At 50.2% G+C, this 23,843-nt stretch overlaps 3 protein-coding genes across 4 annotated transcripts; all 3 read right to left on the bottom strand.

The window, feature by feature from the left end:
* Positions 1-1,276: 1,276 nt before the first annotated feature.
* AOC3 (amine oxidase copper containing 3) lies at positions 1,277-7,124 on the bottom strand. Its single transcript, XM_006156076.3, has 4 exons — positions 5,422-7,124; positions 3,352-3,670; positions 2,818-2,947; positions 1,277-2,152 (listed from the first exon to the last, which is right to left on the bottom strand). Exons 1-4 carry the CDS (start codon positions 7,019-7,021, stop codon positions 1,877-1,879), a joined length of 2,325 nt encoding a protein of 774 aa, XP_006156138.1. The 5' UTR covers positions 7,022-7,124; the 3' UTR covers positions 1,277-1,876.
* Positions 7,125-8,032: 908 nt separating this feature from the next.
* AOC2 (amine oxidase copper containing 2) lies at positions 8,033-14,722 on the bottom strand. Its single transcript, XM_006156074.3, has 4 exons — positions 11,964-14,722; positions 9,253-9,538; positions 8,904-9,033; positions 8,033-8,566 (listed from the first exon to the last, which is right to left on the bottom strand). The coding sequence occupies exons 1-4, from the start codon at positions 13,552-13,554 to the stop codon at positions 8,300-8,302; spliced, it is 2,274 nt and encodes a 757-aa protein (XP_006156136.1). The 5' UTR covers positions 13,555-14,722; the 3' UTR covers positions 8,033-8,299.
* A 170-nt stretch (positions 14,723-14,892) lies between these two features.
* On the bottom strand, positions 14,893-23,169 carry PSME3 (proteasome activator subunit 3). 2 transcript variants are annotated; one of them, XM_006156073.3, is made up of 11 exons: positions 22,894-23,169; positions 22,170-22,202; positions 21,996-22,058; positions 21,589-21,693; positions 20,623-20,671; positions 18,849-18,961; positions 18,539-18,607; positions 18,280-18,347; positions 18,126-18,180; positions 17,931-18,017; positions 14,893-16,566 (listed from the first exon to the last, which is right to left on the bottom strand). In XM_006156073.3, exons 1-11 carry the CDS (start codon positions 22,933-22,935, stop codon positions 16,486-16,488), a joined length of 765 nt encoding a protein of 254 aa, XP_006156135.1. In that variant the 5' UTR covers positions 22,936-23,169; the 3' UTR covers positions 14,893-16,485. The 2 variants fall into 2 exon arrangements, with proteins under 2 accessions (XP_006156135.1, XP_006156134.1); XM_006156072.3 differs by lacking the exon at positions 22,894-23,169 and adding an exon at positions 22,309-22,405.
* Between the last annotated feature and the right edge of the window lie 674 nt (positions 23,170-23,843).

Raw genomic sequence — 23,843 nt, 5'->3', positions numbered from 1 at the left:
TACAGAGTGCTCAGTCCCCTCCCTCCCCCGTTATCCATTTCTTCTGAATATGCATATATGGGCGAGTACATTCCTCTCCTTTCTGAAACACAGATAGGAAGTACACTATACACATTTTTCACCTTGCCTTTTTCACTTGAAGATTATTCCATATTAGTATTAAGGACACATGATTTTTTTAGCTGCATAGTATGACACTACAAGCTGTCTCAGAACCAGTTTCAGCAATCCCCTAGGGATGGGCATTTCTACTATTTTCAATCTCTGGCTATTTCTTTGGGGTAACCCCAGTCCAGACCCCAGGAGGAAGAGCAGGATGAAAGAGCCTGGAGCAAGTGGGTGCCCCCTAGGCAGGGCCCCTCCCACAGGAGGGCTTAAGTTATTTGCATGCCTGCATGTGATTGGACAGCCCCTGCCTGGTGGGAGCTCCTGGGGCTTTTTCCTTCTCATCCTTGATGCTCCCACCAGTCTCCCAAACTGGCTGTCGCCTAATATAGAAGCCACTGGGCAGACACAGCCCCAGCACAAAATGACCATTCTCCATCATTGCACTCACAAAACCACCCAAAATGCTAACGTGAGCTGCTGCTGTCACTATAACCATGCTCCTCCAGAGAATACAAGGTAGGTGATACAAATGGGCAGAGGGAACTATCCAGAAATACGCCCTGCCCCTAAACAGGGGTGGGGAACCGTCTCCCCCCTATATATGACAGATATAATTATCTTCTCAAATTAGGAATCTCCCTGCATCTTTTTTAAAAAGAATTGTTTTGTTTTTTAGCTTTTATTCATTTATTTATTTAAATTTTACCTGAGAGAGTCAGAGAGAGAGAGAAAGTGAGAAAGCAAGCCGCCAGTTTCGGGACTCGAACTGTAGTCGGCCTTGTGGGAGTCCAGCACCCTTAACCACCATGCCACCTGCTGCATCATCTTTGAGAAACCCACAAGCCCAGGTCCAGGACAGAAGACTGAAATTGAGAAATGAGGGCTGGGGGAGCACCAGTGGCTGGGCCAGAGGGACATGGCAGCAGGAGTAGAAGGGAAATCCCAGGGTATAAGAGCAGCAAGGATAGGAGGAAGGCCAGCAGGTGTGGGTTGAGGCACTGGGTCCCCACATGGCTGACTGCAGTTTGAATCCTGGGAGTACGGAATCTGCAGGATTGAAAATCAGGCTGCCTGTGTGTCTGTGCATGCCAAAGTCTCAGGAGGAGAATGGAGGAGAAGGGATTGCAACATGATCATCCGCCCCCCTCCTCCCCCACCCTGCCCCGCCCCTGGGGAGTGATTTCTCACTTTCCTTCTGTCTCTCTCTGGCAAGTGCACATGCAGGGAGGGGCTGGAGAGGGCGGGGAACAGGTTGAGAAGGCAGTAGGCATAAAGGAGGAAGAAGAGGGGGGAAGGTACTTGAGCAAGAGGGAATACAGGTAAAAGGGTCCCTTCTAACTCATTTGTGGGCTCATAGGACTGGCGGGAAACCTGCCTTAGGGCCTCTAGGCAACTATCCCCATCACAGAGTCTTCAGAGATGGCTTAAAATATTTGGGAAAGTCAGACAACAAAAAAGATAGTCACTCTCAACAAAGCTTGGCCGTCACCCAGGCTCTGCTGGCCAATCCCCTTCGCTCTGGATGGGCCTCAGCACAGCCGGGATCAGCAGAGCTGAGTCTCTCCCTGGGGCAGGCATCACAGGCTCAGGATGCTCCTGGCAGGGAAGGGGATGCCAGGGAGGGCAATGGACAAGAGGGGACCTTGGGGAAAAGAAGGGAGGACCCCAGGACTGTGAAGAAGGACACCAGGGAACCAGGCCACCTAGCCCAGGCCTGGCTGCTGCCCCACCTCTCACACCCTGGCCAGATGCCCCATCCCAGGACCACCTAGTTGTGAGAGAAGCCCCCGTGGGTGAAGGCAGGGAGGTCAGGAGCACAGGCAGCAGTCTGGGGCAGGCGAGTCAGGGGGTTGACCTCACAGGCCCCAGCATCCTGGTGCCCCTGGAAGTAGATGGAGTCGGCAGAGTAGAAGGAGGGGTCCTCATCAAAGAAGTTGTAGGGTCGGAGGAAGAAGCCCACACTGTTCCCCACGGTCACCGTGTTGGGAATGTCTTCTGCATGTGGGATGTGCAGGAAACCAGCTGTCACCCAGGCCACCAAGTCCTGGCAGGGGAAAAGAAAGACAGTCTGTGGTCTGGCTTTGCTAAGGACGTGCCCTTCCTCCCACAGAGGCTTTGCAGGTAAAGACTCAGCCCACTAGCCCAAGGATCTTGAGTCTGGAGTGATGTTTTCTTACTGGCCAAGACATCAAAGCACACCTGGTCCATTTAATATTGGGAACAACACTTGCTTCCCTGTCCTTGGCTTGCATCTTCTGTCTCTGACATTCCTCATTGTAGTATGCTCTGCCTATCCACCCCCAGAGGAGTGGTGACCTGCACTGGCTGCTTCAGCTCCTCTCTCTCCAGCTCTCTGATGGTTCCCAAACCATAAATGCATTAAGAAGGATAGAGATGGGAAGCTCAAGGTTTGGAAGGTAGAACAGGCCAACAGGGAGACATTCATCCTTAGTGATTGAGCTAGAAATGGGAGAAGCTTTTGAAACAAGCGTTGAGGTCCCAGGGCCCAAGCTGGGACTTAGAGAGCTCTAAGGTCCTCACCAGTGTCTGCATACACACCCCCAGCTCAGGAAGAGTCTCTCCAAAGTAATTATCAGATCCCCTAAGGCACAGAATCCCCTCCGTACCTGAGGGGATCAGATGGTTTTCAAGGACTCCCCCAAGAGAAGGTGCCTCACCTCCCTCCCTCAGCCTCTGCAGTCAGCTGACCTTTCCAGTGATGGTCTCATTGTTGATGAAGTCAGCAAAATCCACAGTGGGGTCCCAAGGGTCATTTTGATTGTAGATGCTGGAGCTACTGGGCTCCTCCTCCTTCCGCTTGGTCACAGCCAGCTGGTACCTAGGGGGGCACTGGTCAGGCCTCCACGGTCACTAACCCCCTTCTGCTCCTTGATCATGACAGCGGAAACTGAGTGCTCTGACCTTGGCTTCCACATCGCATTCACACAGTGACTCAGTGCTGCAGGGTCCCTGACACTATGGGGCTGGGTGTGTCCCCCTGCTCATCCCTCTACCATTTCATAGCATGACCCCTCCCTGTCCAAAAAAGAAAAAAGTTCTCACTCCTGGGCTTCAGCCTTCCAAGGGAAGATGTGCCCTTGGTGGTGTCTTGGGATAGCTTGGAAATCCTTCCGGAGTTCTCGCCTCACCTCATACATAGTTAGAACTGAGTTCGCAGGTGACCCTGCAAGGCTGCCTTCCCACTCTCACTAGGCCCACCCCCCTCTGAAGCCCACCACTCACCTCCCCCAGCTGAAGCCTCTCTCCATGGAGCTGTTCTGTGGCAGCGGCTCCCCCGGCAAACAGGGGGGCTGGGGCAGCGGCTCCCCAGCAAAGCTGAGTGGCTGGATGCGGTAGCCCCGTGGGTGACCCCACTTGTTGCTGTGGTTGCTGGCCAGGTACACATAGCGAGGAGTGGCACCTCCCAGGGGAAAGGCCGCCTGCTCCTCTGTCTCCAGCAGCTTCCGGGTCATCTGCAGCCTCTGCATCTGGTGCTCAGGGCTCCAGGGCACAGTCACGGGGACGAAGGCCATGTCCTCGGCCCAGACCCAGTTCTCCAGTCCTGCTCAGGGGATGGGGGTGGGGAGAAGGACTGTCATGCCCTGGCCCGTCTGCACTCTGCCTCTACCTGGCTTCAGAGTATGCCCCTTGCTTCCATTCCTTTTCCCCAAGAGATCCCCAGTCTCTCAGCTCAAGCTGTTGACTTACACATTAAAATATTTCTTCAAAGAGTTCACTCAATTTCAATCAGTTATCCTTTCAACATTATTAGTGGTGAGAACTGTGCTTGACCCTGGGGACAGAAGTGAATGAAACACCATCCTCATCCTCAAGCACTCAGGAGAAAGGAGGCCAACCACTGACTGACCTGCAATGTGAGAGGATTGAGGAGGTGGGTTCCAGCTTATGGCAATACGGGTGCAGGCAAAAGGGGGCCTCCCAGAGCAGCTTTTCAGCCTGGTCTTAGATGATATCACCATCAGAGCATGGAAAGACATTCTAGGTAGGGCAAATCGTAAGCCAAATCGAAGGAGCCTGACCGAAAGAAAAGGGTTGTGTGTCCAGGGATGGGGAGAATTTGGCAAAGACAGAGCTGGGGAAGGAGCTGCACAGCCGCTTGGATCTGCTGTGGCCTGGCAGGTCATTCTACGGACGATGTCCTGCAGGTAACAGGGAAGGTGAGAGCTGTGTGAGGGACAGGCTGGCATGGCTTGGAGGGCCCTCTGGGCACAGAGCAGACTCTGGATCTGGAGCCACAAGAGCAGTGGCAGCAGAGAGCAAGCCGGCACCTCCATAGGGCCGGCAGCTGACCCAGCGAAGGATTTGAGAAGTGGAACAGAAAAAAATCTAGAGACCGACTGCGTGAGAAAGGAAAGTGAATAGACAAAAGATGAAGACTCCAAGGTGTCACGTACACTTAGCACTCTCTGTGACCACCAGCTCCAGGAATGCACCACAGCCCCCCACCCAGCTTACCCCCTCACCCTTAATTTTTTTTTTTTTTTAGAGAGGTTTTTGGTATAGGGCAAATGAGCCTGCCCGAAAGACAGAAAGCGAGAAATCACTCCCTAGGGGGGATGGCAATGCTGTAATCCTTCTCCTCCATTCTCCTCTTGGGATCTTGGGCACACACGCACACATGCCCGGCATGAGTTTAAGTCACCAGTTCCGGGACTCGAACCACAGTTGACTACATGGGAGTCCAGTGACATAGCCATTATGCCAACTGCTGGTCCCACACACACACACTTCAGTACAGCAATGGTCTCCTTGTTGATGAAGTCGGTGAAATCCACCGTGGGGGATTTAAGTGAATTGTGCCCAGAGAGAAGGAAAATCAGGGAGGAGGAGGCTCCATTTCCCAAGCAAAAATTCAACCCGGGGTGCTTCCTTGACTGACCTGCACATGCCTAGGACTCGGCAGAATGTAGACTGATGCTCCAACACACCAGTCAGAGACCAGACACAGAGAAACAAGATGAAAAAGGAGTTGCTGCCTCTCTGAAGTAAAGCCCGTTTAAGTGCAAGGGCAGGAAGAGGGCAGCGGAGACCCTGCTAGCCCAGATGCTGTCTCCTCCATGTGCTTAGCCATTTCCCAAGGCTTTCCAGTACAGTCACGTGGAGGGAGGCTGAGAGCACTGCCCCAGCCAGGGAGCTAAGATCCAAATAAAATTCAGCAGTCCACTTTCTCCCGCCCAGCAAGAAAGAATGAAAAGAAGAGTCTTTCTTTCCTGGATAACCTATGTGAACCCAAAGCAAATGGAGACTACTCTTCAGCCTTTTCTCCCCAACACCCCCAAAAGGAGGGCTTACCTGCTACATCCAGATCCACCTTGAAGTGGGCGCTGTGGGTGTGGATGGTGCCAAGCGTGTGCTCCCCAACTTGATTCCCATACCTTCGGGCAGCACCAAAGAGGAACGCTGAGCTGATGTAGCCTGTGGCATGGAATCTGACCTCTATGGCCCCACTGGGATGGAAGGCCACATCCCACACATAGTCATAGTTGAGTAAGGTAGACACTGATCTGACGACCAGTACCGTCTCTGCAACACCCCCAAAATAGTAGGAGTCGAAATCTGAGTGGTGTCGCCGCAGGGGGAGGCCCTGGTTCTGTTCAAACACACAGAAGGCATCATGAATTGTCTTGGGGACCTGGGACTCCAAAAGAAAGTGCCAGTCAGCATAGGTGGCCAGGTAGGGACAGTCCACCCCACGGGTCAGAGGCGTTGAGTACTTGCCCATGCCAAAGCTACCATCCAGATAGCGGGTCAGCATTGCTGCTGGGGAATTTCCACCATAGATGGTCAAGGCCTCTTGGAGGCTGATCTCGTAAACCAGGCGTTCTCCCTGAAAGCGGATGTCAAAGATCCTCAGGCCACTGAAAGCTCCGAGGCCAAAGGAGAAAGTCCACAATGAGGAGGCCACTCGACTCCCTTGGACACTGAAGCGAGGGCCTTGGGGATGGAACTGCAGAGGGGGGGCTGGACCCGGGGGCACCTGGGACTTCAGGGACCAGGACCCACCTGTGCCGTTGTCTGGGATCAGCACCACATTCACCAGGCCGGCCTCAAACTGGTCCTCCAGCTGGGACAGACTCTCATAGTAGCGGCCTTGAAAGAACACCTTCTGGATGGTCCAGTGGGCAGGGTCCAGAGCCTTGTGGTCTACCAGCAGCTCCAACCCCACAGGGTGCAGGAAAAACCCAGCCCCTGAGATATTGTAGTAGAGGCCAAACCAGGTGGCCCGGTCCCCTGATTGCAGACCACGGGGGGCTGTGGTCAGCGTCACCAGGTTCCTTTTTCGTCCTTTGTAGAAGCAACAGTGGTGGAGAAGACCAGCAGCCTGGGGCAGCTCTCTGTTGAAGATCATCTGGTCTATGTCCAGGTACTCTCGCATCAGCACAGGGCGTCGGTGATAGGGCAGGGGACCCCCATGACGCTCCACAGTCACGTCCCTCATGTAGGAGGGTTGAGGCAACGGTCCCACCACCAGCTCAGTCACGTTGGGGTGGGGTTGTCCACCAAAGAAGACGATGGCCAGTGCCTCCCGGGCAGGTGGGGGGCTCCCCTTGTCCAAGTGGGCCAGGGCTGCAGCCTTGGGGGGCAGCTGCAGCTCCACGGAGAAGATGCAGTTGTCCGAGGGGCGGGCCTGGGCCGGGTTCACCAGCCCTGGCCCCAGTCGCTGAGTCAGAAAGCCCATGACAGCGGTTAGCTCCTCCGGGCCCAGGTCTGCAAACAGCTGACTTTGGTCAGGGTGCGTCCAGGGTGAGGCATTGGATGATACGGTGGGGCATTGAAGACGCTGGCTAGGTTCACCCCCATCTCCGCTCCTGCCCACTAGCAGGACACAAACCAAGGCAAAAATGGTGATGACAGCTAGAGCCAGGAGCACCAGGGTGGTCTTCTGGTTCATTGTCCTGTGAAGGACAAGGATTCCAGCAGGGTAGAGCTATGTATCCTCAGACCAGCATGAGTGGGCTCTCGGCTCCTAGACTAGGATTCTGGGACTCTGGCTGAGGTTCCTGGTAGTCTGATATCTGGGAATGAGGGTGGGGAGGTCCCAGGGAGGCTGGGGCAGGGAGGAGGGGCAGGCTGGGGTTGGGGGGCGGGCCTGAGCCGGCAGCAGCGATTTCCACAGTCCTTACATGGCTTTGTCGTCCATGCTCCAAATCAGCTCTGCTTTCTGGGTTAGAGTTGGAGTTAGGGAGAGCTGGAGTTGGGGAAAGCAGAGGAAGGAATATTCAAGATAGTGCAGCTGCCCAGCCTAAGCAGGGAAAGACCACACCAGGGGTGAGCTGGGACTGTACTGAGCTGCCCTGTGCCCTGCAGCTGAGCTTCTTCCCACCCCACCTTCCCAGGGCCAGATGTTCTCTTTCCTGTAACTTCCAACCATTGTTCTTCCAAGGAAACACTCCCCCTTACCCCGCCCCCAGCCCTCGCCCTCTACTCTATTGCTAATTTCCTTGGCCAGAGTCCTTAATATTCTCTGGGGGAATCTAGAGACTTAAAAGCCCAACAAAATTAACTCCAGTAAAATCTTTGTGATACCTTTTATTATAAATTACACATAACATTGATTTTATAAAATCTATCTGCTCTTCCTTTTGAATGCATGTGCATAAAGAAAAGTCTGGTAATGTGAGCACCAGCTATTTCTGAGTAGTAAGATTTCTGGTAGTTTTGCTGTATTTTCAAATCACTTTAACAGGGACCAGCAGGTGGTATAGTGATTAAGGTGCTAGACTCCCACATGGTCAACATGGTTCGAGTCCCAGACCCGGTGGCTTGAAACTCATGCCAGGTGCATGTGTGTGCATGCCCTAAATCCCAAGAGGATAATGGAGGATAAGGGATTGTGGAGTGACCATTCCCCCCAGGGGGTGAGTTCTCACTTTCTCTGTCTTTCTAGCAAGTGTATGTGCCCTATAGCAAAAATCGCTTTAAAAAATCACTTTTCATAAATTTATTTCTGAAAAAATGAACAGAATTCTAAGACTTAAACAGTGGGATATATGGGAATAGATGGGGAGTGGATGTGGGAGGAGGGTGTTTCCAAAAAAGCATCGAGAGGTTGGGAGTCTGGGGAGATGTGATAGAAACACAAGGAACAGGAAATGGGAACAGAGAGGAAGGTGCATGCCTACTCCCTCAACTCACAAGTTCACCTCAGCGTCCCACAACACCCTCAGGTCTAGAAGCCTCGGTAAGAGAATGGAGGCAAGTCCAGGACACAGTCTGCAAGGTGTGGGATGCAAGCCACAGGGTTGACACTGCAGAGCCCAGCATCCTGGTCCCTCTCAAAGTAGACACTGCCAGGGGAGAAGATGGAAGGGTCCTCATCAAAGAAGTTATAGGGTTGGAGCAAGAAGCCAACTCTGTTCCCCAGAGTCACTGTGTTGGGGACATCTTCTGCATGCGGAATGTGCAGGAAGCTTGCTGTAACCCAAGCCACCAGATCCTGCAGGAAAAGGAAGGAGCTGGAGGACTTTGGAGACAAGACCCAGAGAGCCACCCTTTAGCCACAATCCCCAACCTCCAGCCTGAGCCTGGCTCCCACCTCTGTCCAGCCTTATCTAATATGTGCAGGGACCCATTTGGGCAGCCGTGTGTGTGGGGTGGGGTTGGGGGAGGTTTCACTGTCCCAGAGCTAATCTCACCCCAGGAGGGAAGGCCCATGTTGATCAGAGACCAGTGAGTCTGAGAATTGGAAACCCATATTCTCTTCAACCTATGGCCAGAGGATGGGTAGCCAAGATGCCAGCATAGAGGAGCTCTTTGTCCCTTGGGCTACCAACCTCTCCTAAGAGGGTTTCATTGTTGATGAAGTCAGCAAAGGCCATAGGGGAGGTCCAGATGTCATTCTGGTAATAGATGCTGCTGCTGTGTGATTCTTCCTCCTTCCTCTGGGTCACCGCGAGCTGGTATCTGACCAGGAATTATGGGAAGGTGGTGATGGAAAATGTCAAAGGCCTTTGCTGGCCCAAAAGTTCTTTGGATCAGATTCTATGTGAGACCATTTCCCACTCTGTATCAAAGGAAGCCCAAGGGACAATGGCAAGCCACGAGTAGTGACTTAGATCTCCCAGGGTTGGAATGTGGACAGACCATTCCTTCCCTTCCACCCCTGCCCAGGACCCTCCTCACCTCCCCCAGCTGAGGGCCTTCTCAATGCTGCTCTCCAGGGGCACGTGTATGCCATGGGGGCTGTGAATCTGGATTCGGTACCCACGCTGGTGACCCCAGGCATTTGTCTGGTTGCTAGCCATGTAAAGATAGCGGGGCAGGGGACTGCCCAAGATAAAAGCTGCCAGGTCCTCGCTTCCCAGGACCTGCCGAGTCAGCTGTGGACGATGCAGCTGGTTCTCCGGGCTCCAAGGGGCCGCCACAGGTTTAAACACCACGTCTTCAGCTACCACCCAGTTTTCCAGCCCTGTTGGGGTGAGTGAAGGGAGAGGAGCTCTATACCAGGTAACGTTGCTTGGATAGGACTCATCATCCCCCCAATATCCACTATGCTGGCCTGACAAAAGACAGCAGAGAACATCAGAGAGTGCTCTGTGCAGGAGATGGAAGGTCTAGGTAAGTGCCAGGCTCTTATTCTAACTTATCCTGTTCAATAGGTAACCACTGGTCACGTGGGGCTACTGAGACTTTAAAAACTCAGTTCCTCAGTCACACTAGCTATAGTTCATGTGTCCAGTTAGTCAGCCACATGTGGCTAGTGGCTACTGTATGTATTTCAATGTTTCTCTAAAACTAGTCCCATGGTCTGCCGTTAAGGGCGCTGGATCCTACATGGCCAACTGTGTGAGTTTCAGTGCCAGCCCTAGAGGTCTGAAAAACACACTAGGCATATGTGCATGCATGCTCCAAATCCAGACAGGATAGAGATGGGGAAGAGGGGTTTGTGGCATGACACCACATTGGGGGGGGGGGGGTCTTTCTCCCTGTCTCTCTCTTTTGAGTGCACATACCTTCTGGCAAATAGGAAAAGGAATTTTAAAAATTTCTATTACTGGAGAGTTTTGCTAGCATTGGTCTACCCAGTAGGCCCTGGGCCAATTTGCTTCTGATTCTCCTGAATCTCTACACTGAGCAAAATTAAAGTCGGTTGATGGCTGTGCTCAATAAATGGAAAAGCACAGCTGCTGACGAGCAGCATTCTTGTAACTATGAAAGGGGTAATGGCATCTGTCTTGATTGGAGAAGCTAGCTACAGAGATCAATCCCCTTCTGTGGTCCCTGTCTATTTGACCCAGCTCTGAGATTTCATTGTTTATCTTGGCATGGTTGGGCAGTACTCCCAGTCTCTGGGAGTAGTTTTCTAGCTTTAAATTGCCTGGGAGTTCCTTGGTATTCTATTGCATGCATAACCTGCATCACCCAGCTCAGCACTTGTCCATACACCTTTCTGCAGGTCTGGATGGTTGCTTTACGTGTGACCTATGGAAAGGTAGTTGGCACAGGGAAGGGGCTCCACTCACACCCTGTGCGCAGGCACCTGACATTGCCTCTGGCCCCACAGCACTGGCCTATGCTGCACACACTAGGGGGTCCAACAAGTGTTACTTGATGCTACGTCCCCAGACAAGGCCCTTTAGTGCCAAAGATGATGAAAAGGAATTCCCATCAGAAAACTGTCACTGTCCAAATATGTTAAAGAGTTAAAGACTGCTGGTCTTGGGACCAGCAGTTAGCGTAATGGCTATGTCGCTGGACTCCCACATAGCCGACCGTGGTTCTAGTCCTGGACCTGGTGGCTTAAACTCATGCTAGGTGCATGTTCATGTGTGCCCAAGATCCTGAGAGGATAATGGAGGAGGGATTGCAGCGTGGCCATCCCCCTGGGGGGGGCGAATTCTCGTTTCCTGTCTGTCTCTGTCTTCCTGGCGAGCGCATGCACCCTATAGCAAAAACCTTCCCCCCCACCAAAAAAAATAAAAGTAATCTGGCTATAATATGATCATTTCAATCATGGCATTTTCTTGGTCCTCCCTCTCCAGCACCCCCATGACAGTGTAAGTGCACACACGTGTGCATGCACACACACAACCATGTGCACCATGACTTTGTACTCAAGAGCAAGAAAATGTTTCATAAGAAACATGCCATTATGTTGCACTTGACTTTCTCCCCTTTCTCCCCCATTCCCTCTGCCCTCCTTAGTTTTCCCAACTGTTAAGTCCAGAGGCTCCGGTGAATTTTTAATTTTCTTTCTGGGTCTAAATCTGTGATTTGGTCAGTTCATTTTGTCCTCAACAGGATATAAGGAGCAGCAAGTCCTCTTTGTGCTTTGAGTTCCTTTCCATACTTGCAGCAACCCTGACGGCTTGCACATCACAAGTGGTCAACAGGAACAGGATGGCCCTCCCCACAAGGACAGTGGCACTACCCTGTGGAACCACCTCCAGCTGCCCAACCTCGCCCCCCTGGCAATTTTCTATAGACCGCTTCCTACCTCTACTCAGACCCCTGCCTCCCATCCCCCTCTGGCCCTCAGGTCTATCATAGGAAGAAGCGAAGTGCTGACTCCAGCCCTACCCCCCTAACATCAGACAGGGCCAATTCACCCACCCATGGTGTGACCCACAGAGGAGGCAGCCAGGCACAGACATCACATTTCAACTAGTTTCACAACCACAGAGGAACCGGAGAGGAAACCCTTTTCACCTTTTGCCAGATAGCTGTCGCCCACGATCACTGACTGCAGTTGGATATACTCAGTCCCTGCTCTCTGTTGCCACTGTAACTGTGTGCTGAGATGCCAAGCTCTTGGCTTTTCCGGAAATCTCAGCTTCATCTGGGGGAATCCCTTCCCTCTGTGCCCGCCCCCATTCCCACCTCTCAGCACTCACCTGCCACATCCAGGTCCAGCTTGAAGTGAAAGGCATGCGTGTGCACCGCCCCCAGCAGTTGGTTCCCCACACGGTTCCCAAAGAGGAGGCTCTCCCCCCCACTCAGGAAAGCTGTGCTGATATAACCTGAGGCGTGGACCCGCCCTTCAAGTGCCCCGTTTGGATGCAATACGAAGTCCCAAATGTAATCGTAATTGCCCACGGATGACACAGACCTGATCACGAGAGCTGAGCTGGCCAAGCCGCCATAGAAATGACTCTCAACGTGATTGTGGTGCCTTCGAAGAGGTATTCCCTTAGCCTCCTCGAAGATACACACAGCCCCGGGGAACAGCTGGACAGCCCCCCTATTCACCAATACATGGATGTCCACCATTGTGGCTTGATAGGGGCAGTCCACTCCCCGCACCAAGCCTCGGCTGTTCCCGCCAAGTCCATAGGTGCTATCCAAATATCGGATCATCATTGTCTTGGGTGAGTCAGCACCATAGACAGTCAGACATTCCTGGATACTGACTTCATAGGCAACTCGCTCACCCTTGAATCGAATATCAAAAATCCTCATGCCACTAAACACCCCATGGCCAAAGGCCAGTGTCCAGAGGGAGGATACCACCAGGTTCCCCTGTACACTATACTGGGGGCCCTGGGGTGAGAACTGAAGAGGGGGAAGAGGACCCGGGGAGACCCGAGACCTCAGGGACGAGGTCCCATGTGGTGAGGGCAGAGGGACTCTAACCACTTCCAGCCGGCCAGCCTTAAACTCCCATTCCAACTGGACCAAGTCTGCATAGTAGTGCCCGAGATAGAAGACCTGCTGGACAGCCCAGTGGGCAGGGTCCAGGGCCCTGTGGTCCAACAGTAGCTCCAGCCCCACAGGGTGAAGGAAGACACCAACACCTGAGATGTTATGATAGAGGGCCATCCAGGTAGCTCGGTCCCCTGAGCGCAAGCCACTGGGGGTGGCAGGCAGAGATGCCAAAGTGGAGCTGTTGTAGTTGTAGTTGAAGACAGAAGCCAGGAAGACGGGTGCCTTGGGTAGCTCCACCTCTTTCAAATGCCTCCACATCTGAGCAAACTCAGCTCTCAGCACGGGGCGTCGGTGATAGGGCACGGGACCTCCATGATGCTCCACAGTCACATCCCGCATGTAGGAGGGGTGAGGCAAAGGCCCCACCACTAGCTCACTCACGTTGGGCTGAGGCTGTCCACCAAAGAAGACAATGGCCAGTGCCTCCCGGGCAGGGGGGGGGCTCCCCTTGTCCAGGTGGGCCAGGGCTGCAGCCTTGGGGGGCAGCTGCAGCTCCACTGAGAAGACGCAGTTGTCCGAGGGGCGGGCCTGGGCTGCATCCACCAACCCTGGACCCAGCCGCTGAGTCAGAAAGCCCATCACAGTGGTCAGCTCCTCCGGGCTCAGGTCTGCAAACAGCTGGCTCTGGCTGTGGTGTGTCCAGGGCGAGGCACTCTGGGATACAGAGGGGCAGCGGGAAGGCCGGCTGGAACCACCTTGGCTGGTCAGCAAGACATAGGCCAGGACAAAAATGGTAATAAGGGACAGTGCCAGGAGCACCAGGACTACCTTGAGATTCATGGTGGCTGCTGAGAGCTGAAATCAGAGTCCTACCAGCCGCTCCTTCTAGTTACTGACATCAGGTTACAGTTTATATTCACTACGATGAAGAGGGATGGAGAAAACTCCTCCCTGTGGGTTGGACAGGAAATATCTGACCTTGATTTATTCTGTTCCAATTTTCTGTCCTGTGGTTTAGTTCAAGGTACCACTTCCACACGTACAGTCTCCTCCTTGCCTCTGAACTGGTAGCAGTCAGCACTAAATACCGATTTCCATCATGCAGACCAGATGAGAGGGTATCTGGATTAACGATGCTAAACTCCACCTTCTACCCAGAGGGGTCTGAGGAAGGATCAATGCCTAATCAGGCCCTGAATAGTACATGTAGGCACTAAACCATCAATTTTTCTACTTCCTAGCAGGCACTGCACCCTAATAGTTGCAAGATCCATTACCCCGGTCTGTAGTAAGCACGGATTTCTGCCTGTAGCTTAAGCCAAGCCCTTGGTTTGCAGTCTCAGGCCTTTTTTAGCTAGTAGAGAGAAAGAAGAGATTGGGCTTCCTAGTCAGATCTGCACACCAATCCCAGCTCCCTGACCTTAGGGCAGATTCTGATCCTGAGCTCTCAGCATCCTCGTCTATAAAGAAGGGATAAAACTACTCTATGGATTCATGAAGATTAAATGTGATCATGCACATTTAACAGCCTGACACTGAGTAGGCACTCAAAAGTTACTAGCTATTGGTACTGATCTCTGAAACAGAACAAAACAGATGTTCCTCCATTGTCCAAAATTTTTAAATCTTCCTGCAGAGATCATGAGGGGAATCACTGGAAACCAGAAGGCTACCTGCAAAGTGGAAGTTGAAGAAACTTTTATTTCAGAGGGAGACAGGTTTCTAGGCAGCCCTCCAAGTAACTTGATAACCAAGGCCAGGAGTCTCTCGAAGAAATTTAGGACATTATTTAGGGAGAGAAATTAGTATAAGGTGAAGAAAATGCCTGGGCAGGGTATACCTTGAACCATGTCCTTTCCCACACATGGAACTACAGTGCCCTCTACTGGCGGTTTGTGGTATCACTGGTTAAGGCGGGGATCATGGGAATGTAGAGACAGAAGGCAGCTTAAGTTTGAGAAGGACTATCACATAATTCAGACTCAACACAAATGGAGAACTCATCCTGGCTTGGCTGCAGGCAGAAGCCTCAGTCTTTCCACTATCCCAGAGAAAAGAGGCAAAAAGCCACATAATAGAGTGGCTAGACGTGTCTGTGGATGTCCAATGTACACATGAGAATGAGGATGTCCCTGGCCACCACAGCACCGCACCAGGGTCTACAGCTTTAGAAAGAGGTCAAAGTACCTGTATTTTTAATAATTTCTTGACATGGTAAAAGAATTTTACATTACGATCCAAGTGTGGTAGGGTGAAGAGGTGGGGCAGCGGAACAATTCAACAAACAAAAAGGGAAACTGAGAACACATGGTCGGGGAGGGAAGGGTTTTAGCTGGAAGGGATCTGGAGGGTGGGTTGGGGCACTGCCCAACTAAAATGCAATTGGTTTGTTACTGAGTACTATTCATGGGAAGACAGCATCCTGACTCATTCTCTACAGAATATTAGGGATAAAAATGATGCATCCCAGGTGGAAATATGATTGCGGCTTGGAAGACAGACACACAGATGACAAATAAAAGTCATAAATAGACACAGAATCCCTGGCAGGTTGACTGCAGAAGCCGACTCTCCAGTAGTAGAAGTAAACAGTTGGGGCTGATGAGGGTTAACACAAAAGCTGTAACAGTAAATGGTATTTCTGGAAGATTCAAGAGACAGGAGGCAACTCTTCCATGGTTTTGACTTGCCCAGCCTATTTCTGCATACACACAAATGACTGCTTTCCCTGGAAGCACAATACTATAAATAAGAGAAATATTTCCTAAAGGGAAAGCCCAAAAGGGGCAGCAGCATCTGGGCCTCAGAGTTGCAGACTTCCCCACCCCAGTATACAACTGGCCTGAGAAAAGGCAACCAGGAGTCAGAGGACCAGCTTTTGCAATAAAGCAGAAAGGACCCAAGCCACAGGGGAAGTGGCCTTCCCCAATCTCTCTGCCTCTCACCTCCTGACTCTCCAATTCACCCGGGGCACCCAGAGGCTCCAGGAAAGATGTCCCAGGACTTCTGTCTGGGTGGATGATGACAAAGACAACTACCATCTCCTGAAAGGTATGTATGTGACAGGGTCACGGAGGGGAAGGTTTGTTGGGTAAAGGGGCAGGGAGGTGGTGTATGTGACTATACATGCACACACACGTGTGTGAAAACCCCAGTTATAGCTATAAAAACATCCAAGGAGCTAGGGACTTGACTGAAGGCCTAAGGTGGTTCTTGTCATGATCAGGTTCAAGGTGGGATATATGCAGATGGGAGACCCTATGTCATCACAAGGGCAACTGTGGCAGGGAGTCTTCAATGTCCCACAAAGGCAAGAGACACTAACCTTACATGAGGAAGGGAAGAGCTGGTCCTCCTGCCACCCTATTTCCTAAAAAAAATCTCTTTCCTTCCAGTTCCTTCAGCTTCTAACCAACAATCATCAAAAGAAAGAAAACACAAAGCCCAAGACACAGGAGGGAGGGAGGCAGAGAGAAAACACAAGTGTTCTTGTGCCAACATCCTGCACACGCAAACCTGGAGTTCTCCAGAAAGGACAGTTTGGGTATGGAGTATTAGGGAAGGAAATAGAAGAGTTCCTGAGGCCTGAAAAAAGAGGTAAACACATCACAGAACTAGATGAGCGTTTCATTAGACTCTAACTAAAAACAGAGAGGTGTGATTACTATTTCCAGCCAGTTTCCCCATCACGATAGTCAGGTAACAAACCAAGGCAATGTCGGTCTTGAGCCAGAATAGAAGAGTCCCCTGGCCCTGGCCCTGGCCCTGGCCTCAGTACAGTGTCTCTGCATTGCTGCTCCGAGGCCGTTTGATCTTCTCAATATTTTTCAGGATCATGTCATGTAGAGTGACCTGAGAGAAGAAGAAACATGAATCACATGTCTGTTCAACCCCTACCTCACCAAGAAAATGAGACAGGCTCCCCCAACCTCATAAAGTATTTATCTGCATAATCCCAATCTCACTTTGTAAACCTGCATTTGGTTGTGCTATCTCTGATACCCTGCAACTAAGGCCCCAAGTGTATAACAACAAACATTTACTGAGCACTGTACTAAGTCCCTTAATGTGCTATCTAGCTTATTTTTAACAACCTAGTTTTAGGCAGTAGACATTCGTTCTAAGTCCCATTTTATGATGTCTTTTTCAAATCTATTTTTCTTTTTTTTTTTTCCTATAGGGCGCGTGCACTCGCCAGACAGAGACAGAGAGATAGAAAGCGAGAAATCACCCCCCAGAGGGGATGGCCACACCACAATCCCTTCTCCTCCATTCTCCTCTCAGGATCTTGGGCATGCACGCACACGCGCCCGGCGTGAGTTTAAGCCACTGGGTCCGGAAGTCAAACCGTGGTCAACTACGTGGGAGTCCAGCAAAATAGCCATTACACTAACTGCTGGTCCCTATTTTTCTTTATTCATGATAGAGCACATGCACACACTAGAGAGATGAGCATCCTCCACAGGGTCTGGTCATACTGTGATCCCCTTCCTCCAGTCCTCCAGCCCATCAGATCCTGGGCACTGGCCCATGTACCAGTGTCAGGCTGGCTGGGCAAGGACTTGAACCACAGTTTGCTATGTGGAATCCCATTTCTTTGGAGCAGCACTTCACCCACTGTGCCAAAGAGCCAGCCCCACAGTCCGGAGACCAGTAGATGGTGTAGTGGTTACATTGCTGGACTCCTACGTGGTCAACTATGGTCTGAGTCCTGGATCCAAAGGCTTGGAACTCATACCAGGCGCATGTGCATGCGTACCCAAAATCTCAATGAATACAGGAGAAATGATTGTGGTATGGCCATCCTCCCAGGGAGGGGTGGGGTGGGGTGATTTCTTTCTTTCCATCTCTCTCTCTCCGGCAAGTGCATGTATCCTATAGCAAAAAATCTCTCTTTCAAGCAAAGAAACAAGTCTGAGCTTGAATGACTTGCTCAAGGTTCCACATTACAGGTAAAACTTGGTTCCAAACCTAAGTCTGTCTGACTCTGAAACCCACATCTTAACCATTACACTCTACTGCACACCCCTCCACCTGGGTAGAGGCAAAAGAGATACCCAGCTAGTCATTACTTCACAGTTCTCAACTCTTGAATGATGAGAATTTGTTCTTATTTCATCTCCAATCCCATCTCAACCCCCCGAGAGTTTCAGGAAAATTGTCAAAGGAACAAAGAGAAGCCAGAGCTCCTGTGGGCCAAGACCAAGGTCACTCACATATTGATTCCTCAGCTCTGATATGATGAGTCGAAGGCTGATGTATTCTTTCTCATCAATCTCTGTCACGGTGCGGCGATAGTCCTCCTACAAAGACGGGCAGAGGTGCCACTGTCCAGGGACAGTTCCTTCCAGATACGATCACATCTCCCTGTCCTGCCACCTCCACCCTTGGGCCACAAAACCCCTACTTACCACATGGGGATATTTAGCTATTTTAGAAACCAATTTGGCTCTTGTAATATAATATCTGGAAAGACAGAGAAGAGGAGGAAGCTGTAGGGGACCCTGGACTGTGGCCACCACCTCACCTGTCCCCAATTCCTGAGCCAACTCCAAGCAGCCATACCTAGAAATCTGGTCCAGATAAGAAGCAGCTTCGCTCTCAACAGTTCTTAGTTCTGCAACTGTTTCCTCCTGGGGAAAAAAAAAAAGGCAAAACAAAGAACAGGTGAGTCAAAAACCACTTCCATGTTACCCCAGAATAGTCCCAAAGGGAAAACAACAACAACAACAAAAACAAACAAACAAAGCAGGGGAGATGATGAGACAAACCTTGTCAAAGCTTGACAAAGCTTTCTCCCCAGTTTGTAAAGCAAGTACATTACCTGAATGGACACCCCAAAGTTGTTCCCATCTTCTATTCTGGGAATCAGGAGCTGTACCCACATTTTGACCTGGAGAGGGAGAGGACCAAAATACATATACAGGTCCTCACTTGAGGGCCTTTGCTTTTCTGCTGAAGTCATGTTGTACAAGTTTCGCACTGCTGGGAACAGAAGTCAGGGACCCAGGAGACAAGACACCTAATCTGCCAACCCCCTCACCACCTCCATGCCGTCAGCCCCATATCCATCATTTGTCTTGGTTCAAATGGAATTATTTAGAGCCAGCCCAAGGGTCAGTAGCCCGTCTTACCGTGTTACATTTCTCGATCAGCAGCCGGATCTCAGGTTTCACTTTTTCAATAATGTCCACCAGCTGCTGGTTGCTTTTTAGCATTCCATTGGGCATCACGAACACCTTGGTTCCTGGCAAGGATATGAAGGTCAAATGATTAGGGTTATAGGGAAGGCCACAGCAATCCTCCTCCATCTTTCTCTTTTCTTCTTCAAACCCATGATATGCTATAACCTACGCCTTTTATCTGTCATAATCCTACCACGACACCAATCTCAAAAGCAAAGAGAGATGTGTATGGATTAACAGATGAGCACCTAAAGTATGCCAAAAGTTGGGACCAGCAGGTGGCATAATGGTTATGGTGCTGGGCTCCCACATGGCCAACCATAGTTCAAGTCCTTAACTGGCAGTTTGAAAATCACATGTGCATGCATGCCCAAAATCCCAGGAGAATGGAAGAGAATGAACTGCAGCAAGGTCAATCACCCAAGGGGTAATTCCTCACTCTCCCTCTCACTGTCTCTGTTTCTCTCTGGCAAGCTTACTTACCCTACAGCAAACCTTTAAAAAAAAAAAAAAAAAAAAAGTATGCCAAAAGTCTTACAAATAAGGATATAAGGGGACCAGCAGATGGCTTAATGGTTATGTTGCTAGATTCCCATGTAATCGACTGCTGGATGAGTCCTGGATCCGGAAGCTTAAAATATGCCGGGTGGGGCCAGCAGGTAGTAAGATGGTTAAGGGCTCTGGACTCCCACATGGCTGATGGATGGTTCAAGTCCTGGACCTGGTGGCTTGCTTTCTCTCTTTCCATCTCTCTCTCTCTGTCTCTCTCTGGTCAAATTAAAACAAATAAATAAATGAAGTTAAATAAAATAATTAAAAAAAAAATTAAAAACACACCAGGTGTGTGACTGTGCATGCCCAATATCCCGAGAGGAGAATGGAGAAGGGATTGCCGTGTGGCCATCCCTCCTCAGGGGTGATTTCTCACTTTCTGTCTCTCTGTCTTCCTTTCTCTCGGGCGAGTGCACGCACCCTATAGCAAAAATCTCTTAAAAAAAAAAAAGGATATTAAAATAAAAATGTCTTAAGGACTTCCTTTATCAACTATTACTGAAGAAGAAAAAAATAATACAAACTGAGACTTAGATGAAAAATCCAAGCTATGGGTCCAGCAGGTGGCATTGTGGTTAAAGTTCTGGATGCAACATGGTAGGCTGCATCACTTGAGTCCTGGACCCAGCAGCTTGAAAAACACTCCAGGTACATATGTATGTGTGTCCAAAATCCCGAGAGGGGAATAGAGGAGAAGGAACTGCTGCATGGTTATGCCCCCTAGGAGAGGCTTTCTTGCTTTCCTTCTTTCTCTCCATCTCTTTCTTTCTCCCTCTCCTCCTGGCAAGTGTACATGCCCTATAGCACAAAAAAAATAAAAATAAAAAAATCTGAGCTCTGTAGTCTCCCTCTCTAATATCTCTCCCTTAGCAGTCCACACTAAGTTAAACTTTTTGTTTACTGGAAAACTATTAGGTTATTGGAAAAGTCATGACACATTTTTGCATAGAAAAACAGAAAATACATCATCACTTTTCCGACAACCCAACAGGTTTAGAGCACTAAATAATGACCATATATAGAGCACTTGGAAAATAAAACCCAGTCCTGCTTCCTGGCCAGGAGAACACAAAATCCATCCTGTTTCTCAGGGTAGTGGGGCGAGGTAGGGTGGGGCAGGGCAGAGTGAATTGGGGTAGGTGAGGCTAGGTGGGGTACGGGTGGTTCTTACCTTGGAAGGCCTCTTCACATTCATCCAACCTTCGTTTCTTATAAGTGGGCTAAAGACACAAAGAGGCAGGAATCAGCCTACTTTTAATACCTACATCCCCAACACAAGATAACCCTGCAAGCAAATTTAATCCCTTCATCAACCTCACAGACTGACTTACTAATTTCTCCAGTTCCCTACATACATATAAGGCTAAAGAGAGGGTTCTTACCACAAGGTAACTTATACTCTAGTTGAGAAGACCAACCCTCAAAAAATGTAACACATTAACAACTGGGGTAAAGGGGAAGATACTATAAAGAATAAGAGACAAGAAACCTATCAATACAAGAAGGAAATGTGTACAAATGTGCTGGTTCCGCAAAAAAAAAACCACAATATTCAACCAATAAGCATGTATTTAGCACCTGCTATATCCAGGAACAACTCTAAGGACTGGAGGTACAGAGATGATTAAGATAATCCCTGCCTTCCAGGATGTGCAAGTTCTATCAATGAGACAGTAATGCAGATCAAGACCAATACAGTGTCATCAGTGTTATAATACAATATGGACAAGTGACTAGTAAGATTAGGTGCTAAAGACGCACAGGAAGGACAGAAACTGCAGTCATACAGCATGTGAGAACTTCTCATCTCATCCTAAGATTCAAGACATTGAAATGAAAACAAGAAAAGTCTTGACCAGAGCAATGGAGAAAACTCGGTTAATTATAGCTAGTGAGTTCCATTTGAAACTCACTCTAACAATAAGCGTTGCATTAGCATATTTGTTTTATACTATAAATAGAAATCAGGGTCTACAAAGGATATACTAGACTCCTCATGTCTATAGAACTCAAGAGTCCTGGTTCCCAGATCCAAATCCCACTGACCCCTCTGCACATGTTCAAACTTACCAGGAAACAGAAGACAGAGAACTTACTACTTAAGTTAAGAACACAAAGACAAATATAAGATACTTACACCATCCAGTCCATCGTGGCTATTGGTGAGAAGAATGGGGTCAGGGACTGGGAGATTCATGTCTGAGTGGATCTGAGTTAGGTCATGGATATTTATAATTGGTTCCTAAAAAAAAAAAAAAAAAAAAAAAAAAGACACCCATCCCCAAAGCATTAGTCTTTTGATGCTGAGCAAAGAAGCATTTCATGTGAATGGCAAGAAGTGAGAGGCAACCAAAAAAAGGGAGAATTTTTGGAGTGTGATTTTTAGGGTGGTTTCTAAAAAAAAAAAAAAAAAAAAAAAAAAAAGACACCCATCCCCAAAGCATTAGTCTTTTGATGCTGAGCAAAGAAGCATTTCATGTGAATGGCAAGAAGTGAGAGGCAACCAAAAAAAGGGAGAATTTAAGAGAAAAAAAAGTTTCTCACCTTCAAAAAACTATCAAGTTCTAATAACTTCTTTGGGAAAAAATTTGCCACCAAGTCTTCTGCCTAAAAATGAGGGAAAATACAGATGAATCAGTAACTGTAGGTAGGACTATCTCCTCTATGGAAAATTCCCAGCTACTAACCAACACTCGTTTTTCTATTTATTTCACTTACCTCACTTGTGATCCGCTCCCTGAAAGAATCTACCTAAAATTAAACAGAGAGAGCAATTTCAGCAAGGGTTGAATTGAGTACCTGTTAACAGAGGTGAGGGCAGGATGAGGAATCCCAAATCCAGCTATTCTTTCCTCACCTTCAAATTATAATGAGAAGCTGACAGGCCCCCAGACTGCAAATACTTTTTTTTTTTAAGGATCCATTTCTCCATCTTCGAAGAAGAAAGCGGGGCAGCAGCCACCTGTCTCTTCTTTCCCTCCCTCCCACCCTCCCTCCCTGTGTCTAGAGCTGTCTGAATTTGATAAGCAGACAAAAGGCAGGTAAGATAGGAGGGATGTGAGCTCACAAACGTGCCAACTCTCATTCAGACCTGGCCTACGATACAAGACAGGCCAGCCGCCAAGGGGCAGCGTCAGCGTCCGGGGGCGGGAACGTTGCTGGGCTAGGGGACTTCCACCTGTCACTGGCCTAAAGCACTGAGTCCAACACGTGTCCGCAAAGATCTCCCGGGGGCTCTCCATCACCAGACGCGGTACAGAAAGCCACCCTTATATTATCCTCTCCCCCATGCGATTTCTGGGAGTTGGGGGCTGGGCTGAGCCAAGCGGAAGCTCAAAGATGTTATCCCCAGGGAGACAAAGACGCCATGGGGAGTGGAAAGCCGGCCAGACTGCTGGGGGATCAAAGCGAAGGGGAAGGAGGCCCAGACTGGTGCCGCTACCTTGAGCTTTACTTCCTGATCCACCTTCAGCAACGAGGCCATGGCCGGGCCGGGCCGTGTCCGCTCCGCTGGAAACCGGAGGCGCTGTGGGCTCCGGGGAGGGGGCCGGAGGGACCTGAGCAATCTCGGCTGCCCTCGGGACCCGGCCGCCCTAGCTGGCGTACTCACTGCTCGCTCGCTCCCTCCCTCCGTGCCGTCTGTCCGCCCGCCCGCCTGCTGCCTGCTGCTCGCTCTCTCTCTCGCCCTCCCGGCTTTCGCCGCTCACGCCGGAAGCTACGTCACAGCCAATCGCCGGGACTCCTGCGAGGATGCGCACGTGCCCTGCGCAGCCGCGTTGACACAGGGCTCTGGCAGCTCCGAGAGGGGCTTCTGTCGCCCGGGCTCGTGTGCTGAGTGGGGGTAAAGTAGAAGGGAGGGTGGTGGTGAGTGGGTTACAGAGAACTGGGCCTCTAAGACACTCCAGAATTGTTTGAACTGGCCTTTACCAAAGGACCTTCTAAGCCCCTGCCGCCCGGTGGACGACGCCGTCGCGCTCCAGTGACGTTGGCCGGAGGAAGCGGGGGTGCTGGCTTCGGGAGGTCTCGTCTGCGATACCCGCTGCCTCCTCCTGTTGGCTGGAACTCAAATGTTTAGGCTGGAGCCAAACAGAAGACAAGCTCCATTATGCCAGGCTTCTCTGGTACATTTCTGGGCCACTTATCCTCATAAACGTTCAGATCTCAGAGACCAACTACTTGACGGGCAAATTGACGCCCAGAATAAGGTAGGGCTTGTCCAAGGCTACTCAGTGTTTCGAGGAAATCTGAGACCAGAACCCAGATCTCCCGAAGAGCTCTTGGTTTACAGGGCACTGCTTTATCTTTCCTTCCTTTGTTTCTGCCTTTCCTTTTCTTTCCTTCATATGCTATAGGGCGTGTGCGTTTGCCAGACAGAGAAAAAAGGGGAAAGAG

The sequence above is a fragment of the Tupaia chinensis genome, unplaced genomic scaffold, assembly GCF_000334495.1.
Source record: "Tupaia chinensis unplaced genomic scaffold, TupChi_1.0 Scaffold000477_2, whole genome shotgun sequence".
NCBI classification, from domain to species: Eukaryota; Metazoa; Chordata; class Mammalia; order Scandentia; family Tupaiidae; genus Tupaia; species Tupaia belangeri.
Note: the sequence above shows the minus strand (reverse complement) of the source record. Positions and strands in the feature narration are given on the sequence as shown.

Excerpts from the sequence above, each read along its gene's own strand:
- AOC2 (XM_006156074.3), bottom strand. The coding sequence starts at position 13,554 with ATGAATCTCAAGGTAGTCCTGGTGCTCCTGGCACTGTCCCTTATTACC. Across the intron at positions 9,034-9,252 it reads AAGGCCCTCAGCTGGGGGAG|ATACCAGCTCGCGGTGACCC; the intron begins GTGAGGAGGGTC and ends ATTCCTGGTCAG. Across the intron at positions 8,567-8,903 it reads ATGAAACCCTCTTAGGAGAG|GATCTGGTGGCTTGGGTTAC; the intron begins GTTGGTAGCCCA and ends CTTTTCCTGCAG.
- AOC3 (XM_006156076.3), bottom strand. The coding sequence starts at position 7,021 with ATGAACCAGAAGACCACCCTGGTGCTCCTGGCTCTAGCTGTCATCACC. Across the intron at positions 3,671-5,421 it reads GGTGGATCTGGATGTAGCAG|GACTGGAGAACTGGGTCTGG; the intron begins GTAAGCCCTCCT and ends TCCCCTGAGCAG. Across the intron at positions 2,153-2,817 it reads ATGAGACCATCACTGGAAAG|GACTTGGTGGCCTGGGTGAC; the intron begins GTCAGCTGACTG and ends TTCCCCTGCCAG.
- PSME3 (XM_006156072.3), bottom strand. The coding sequence starts at position 22,383 with ATGGAGAAATGGATCCTTAAAAAAAAAAAGTATTTGCAGTCTGGGGGC. Across the intron at positions 18,608-18,848 it reads TGATCGAGAAATGTAACACG|GTCAAAATGTGGGTACAGCT; the intron begins GTAAGACGGGCT and ends CTCCCTCTCCAG. Across the intron at positions 18,018-18,125 it reads TAGCTAAATATCCCCATGTG|GAGGACTATCGCCGCACCGT; the intron begins GTAAGTAGGGGT and ends CCGTCTTTGTAG.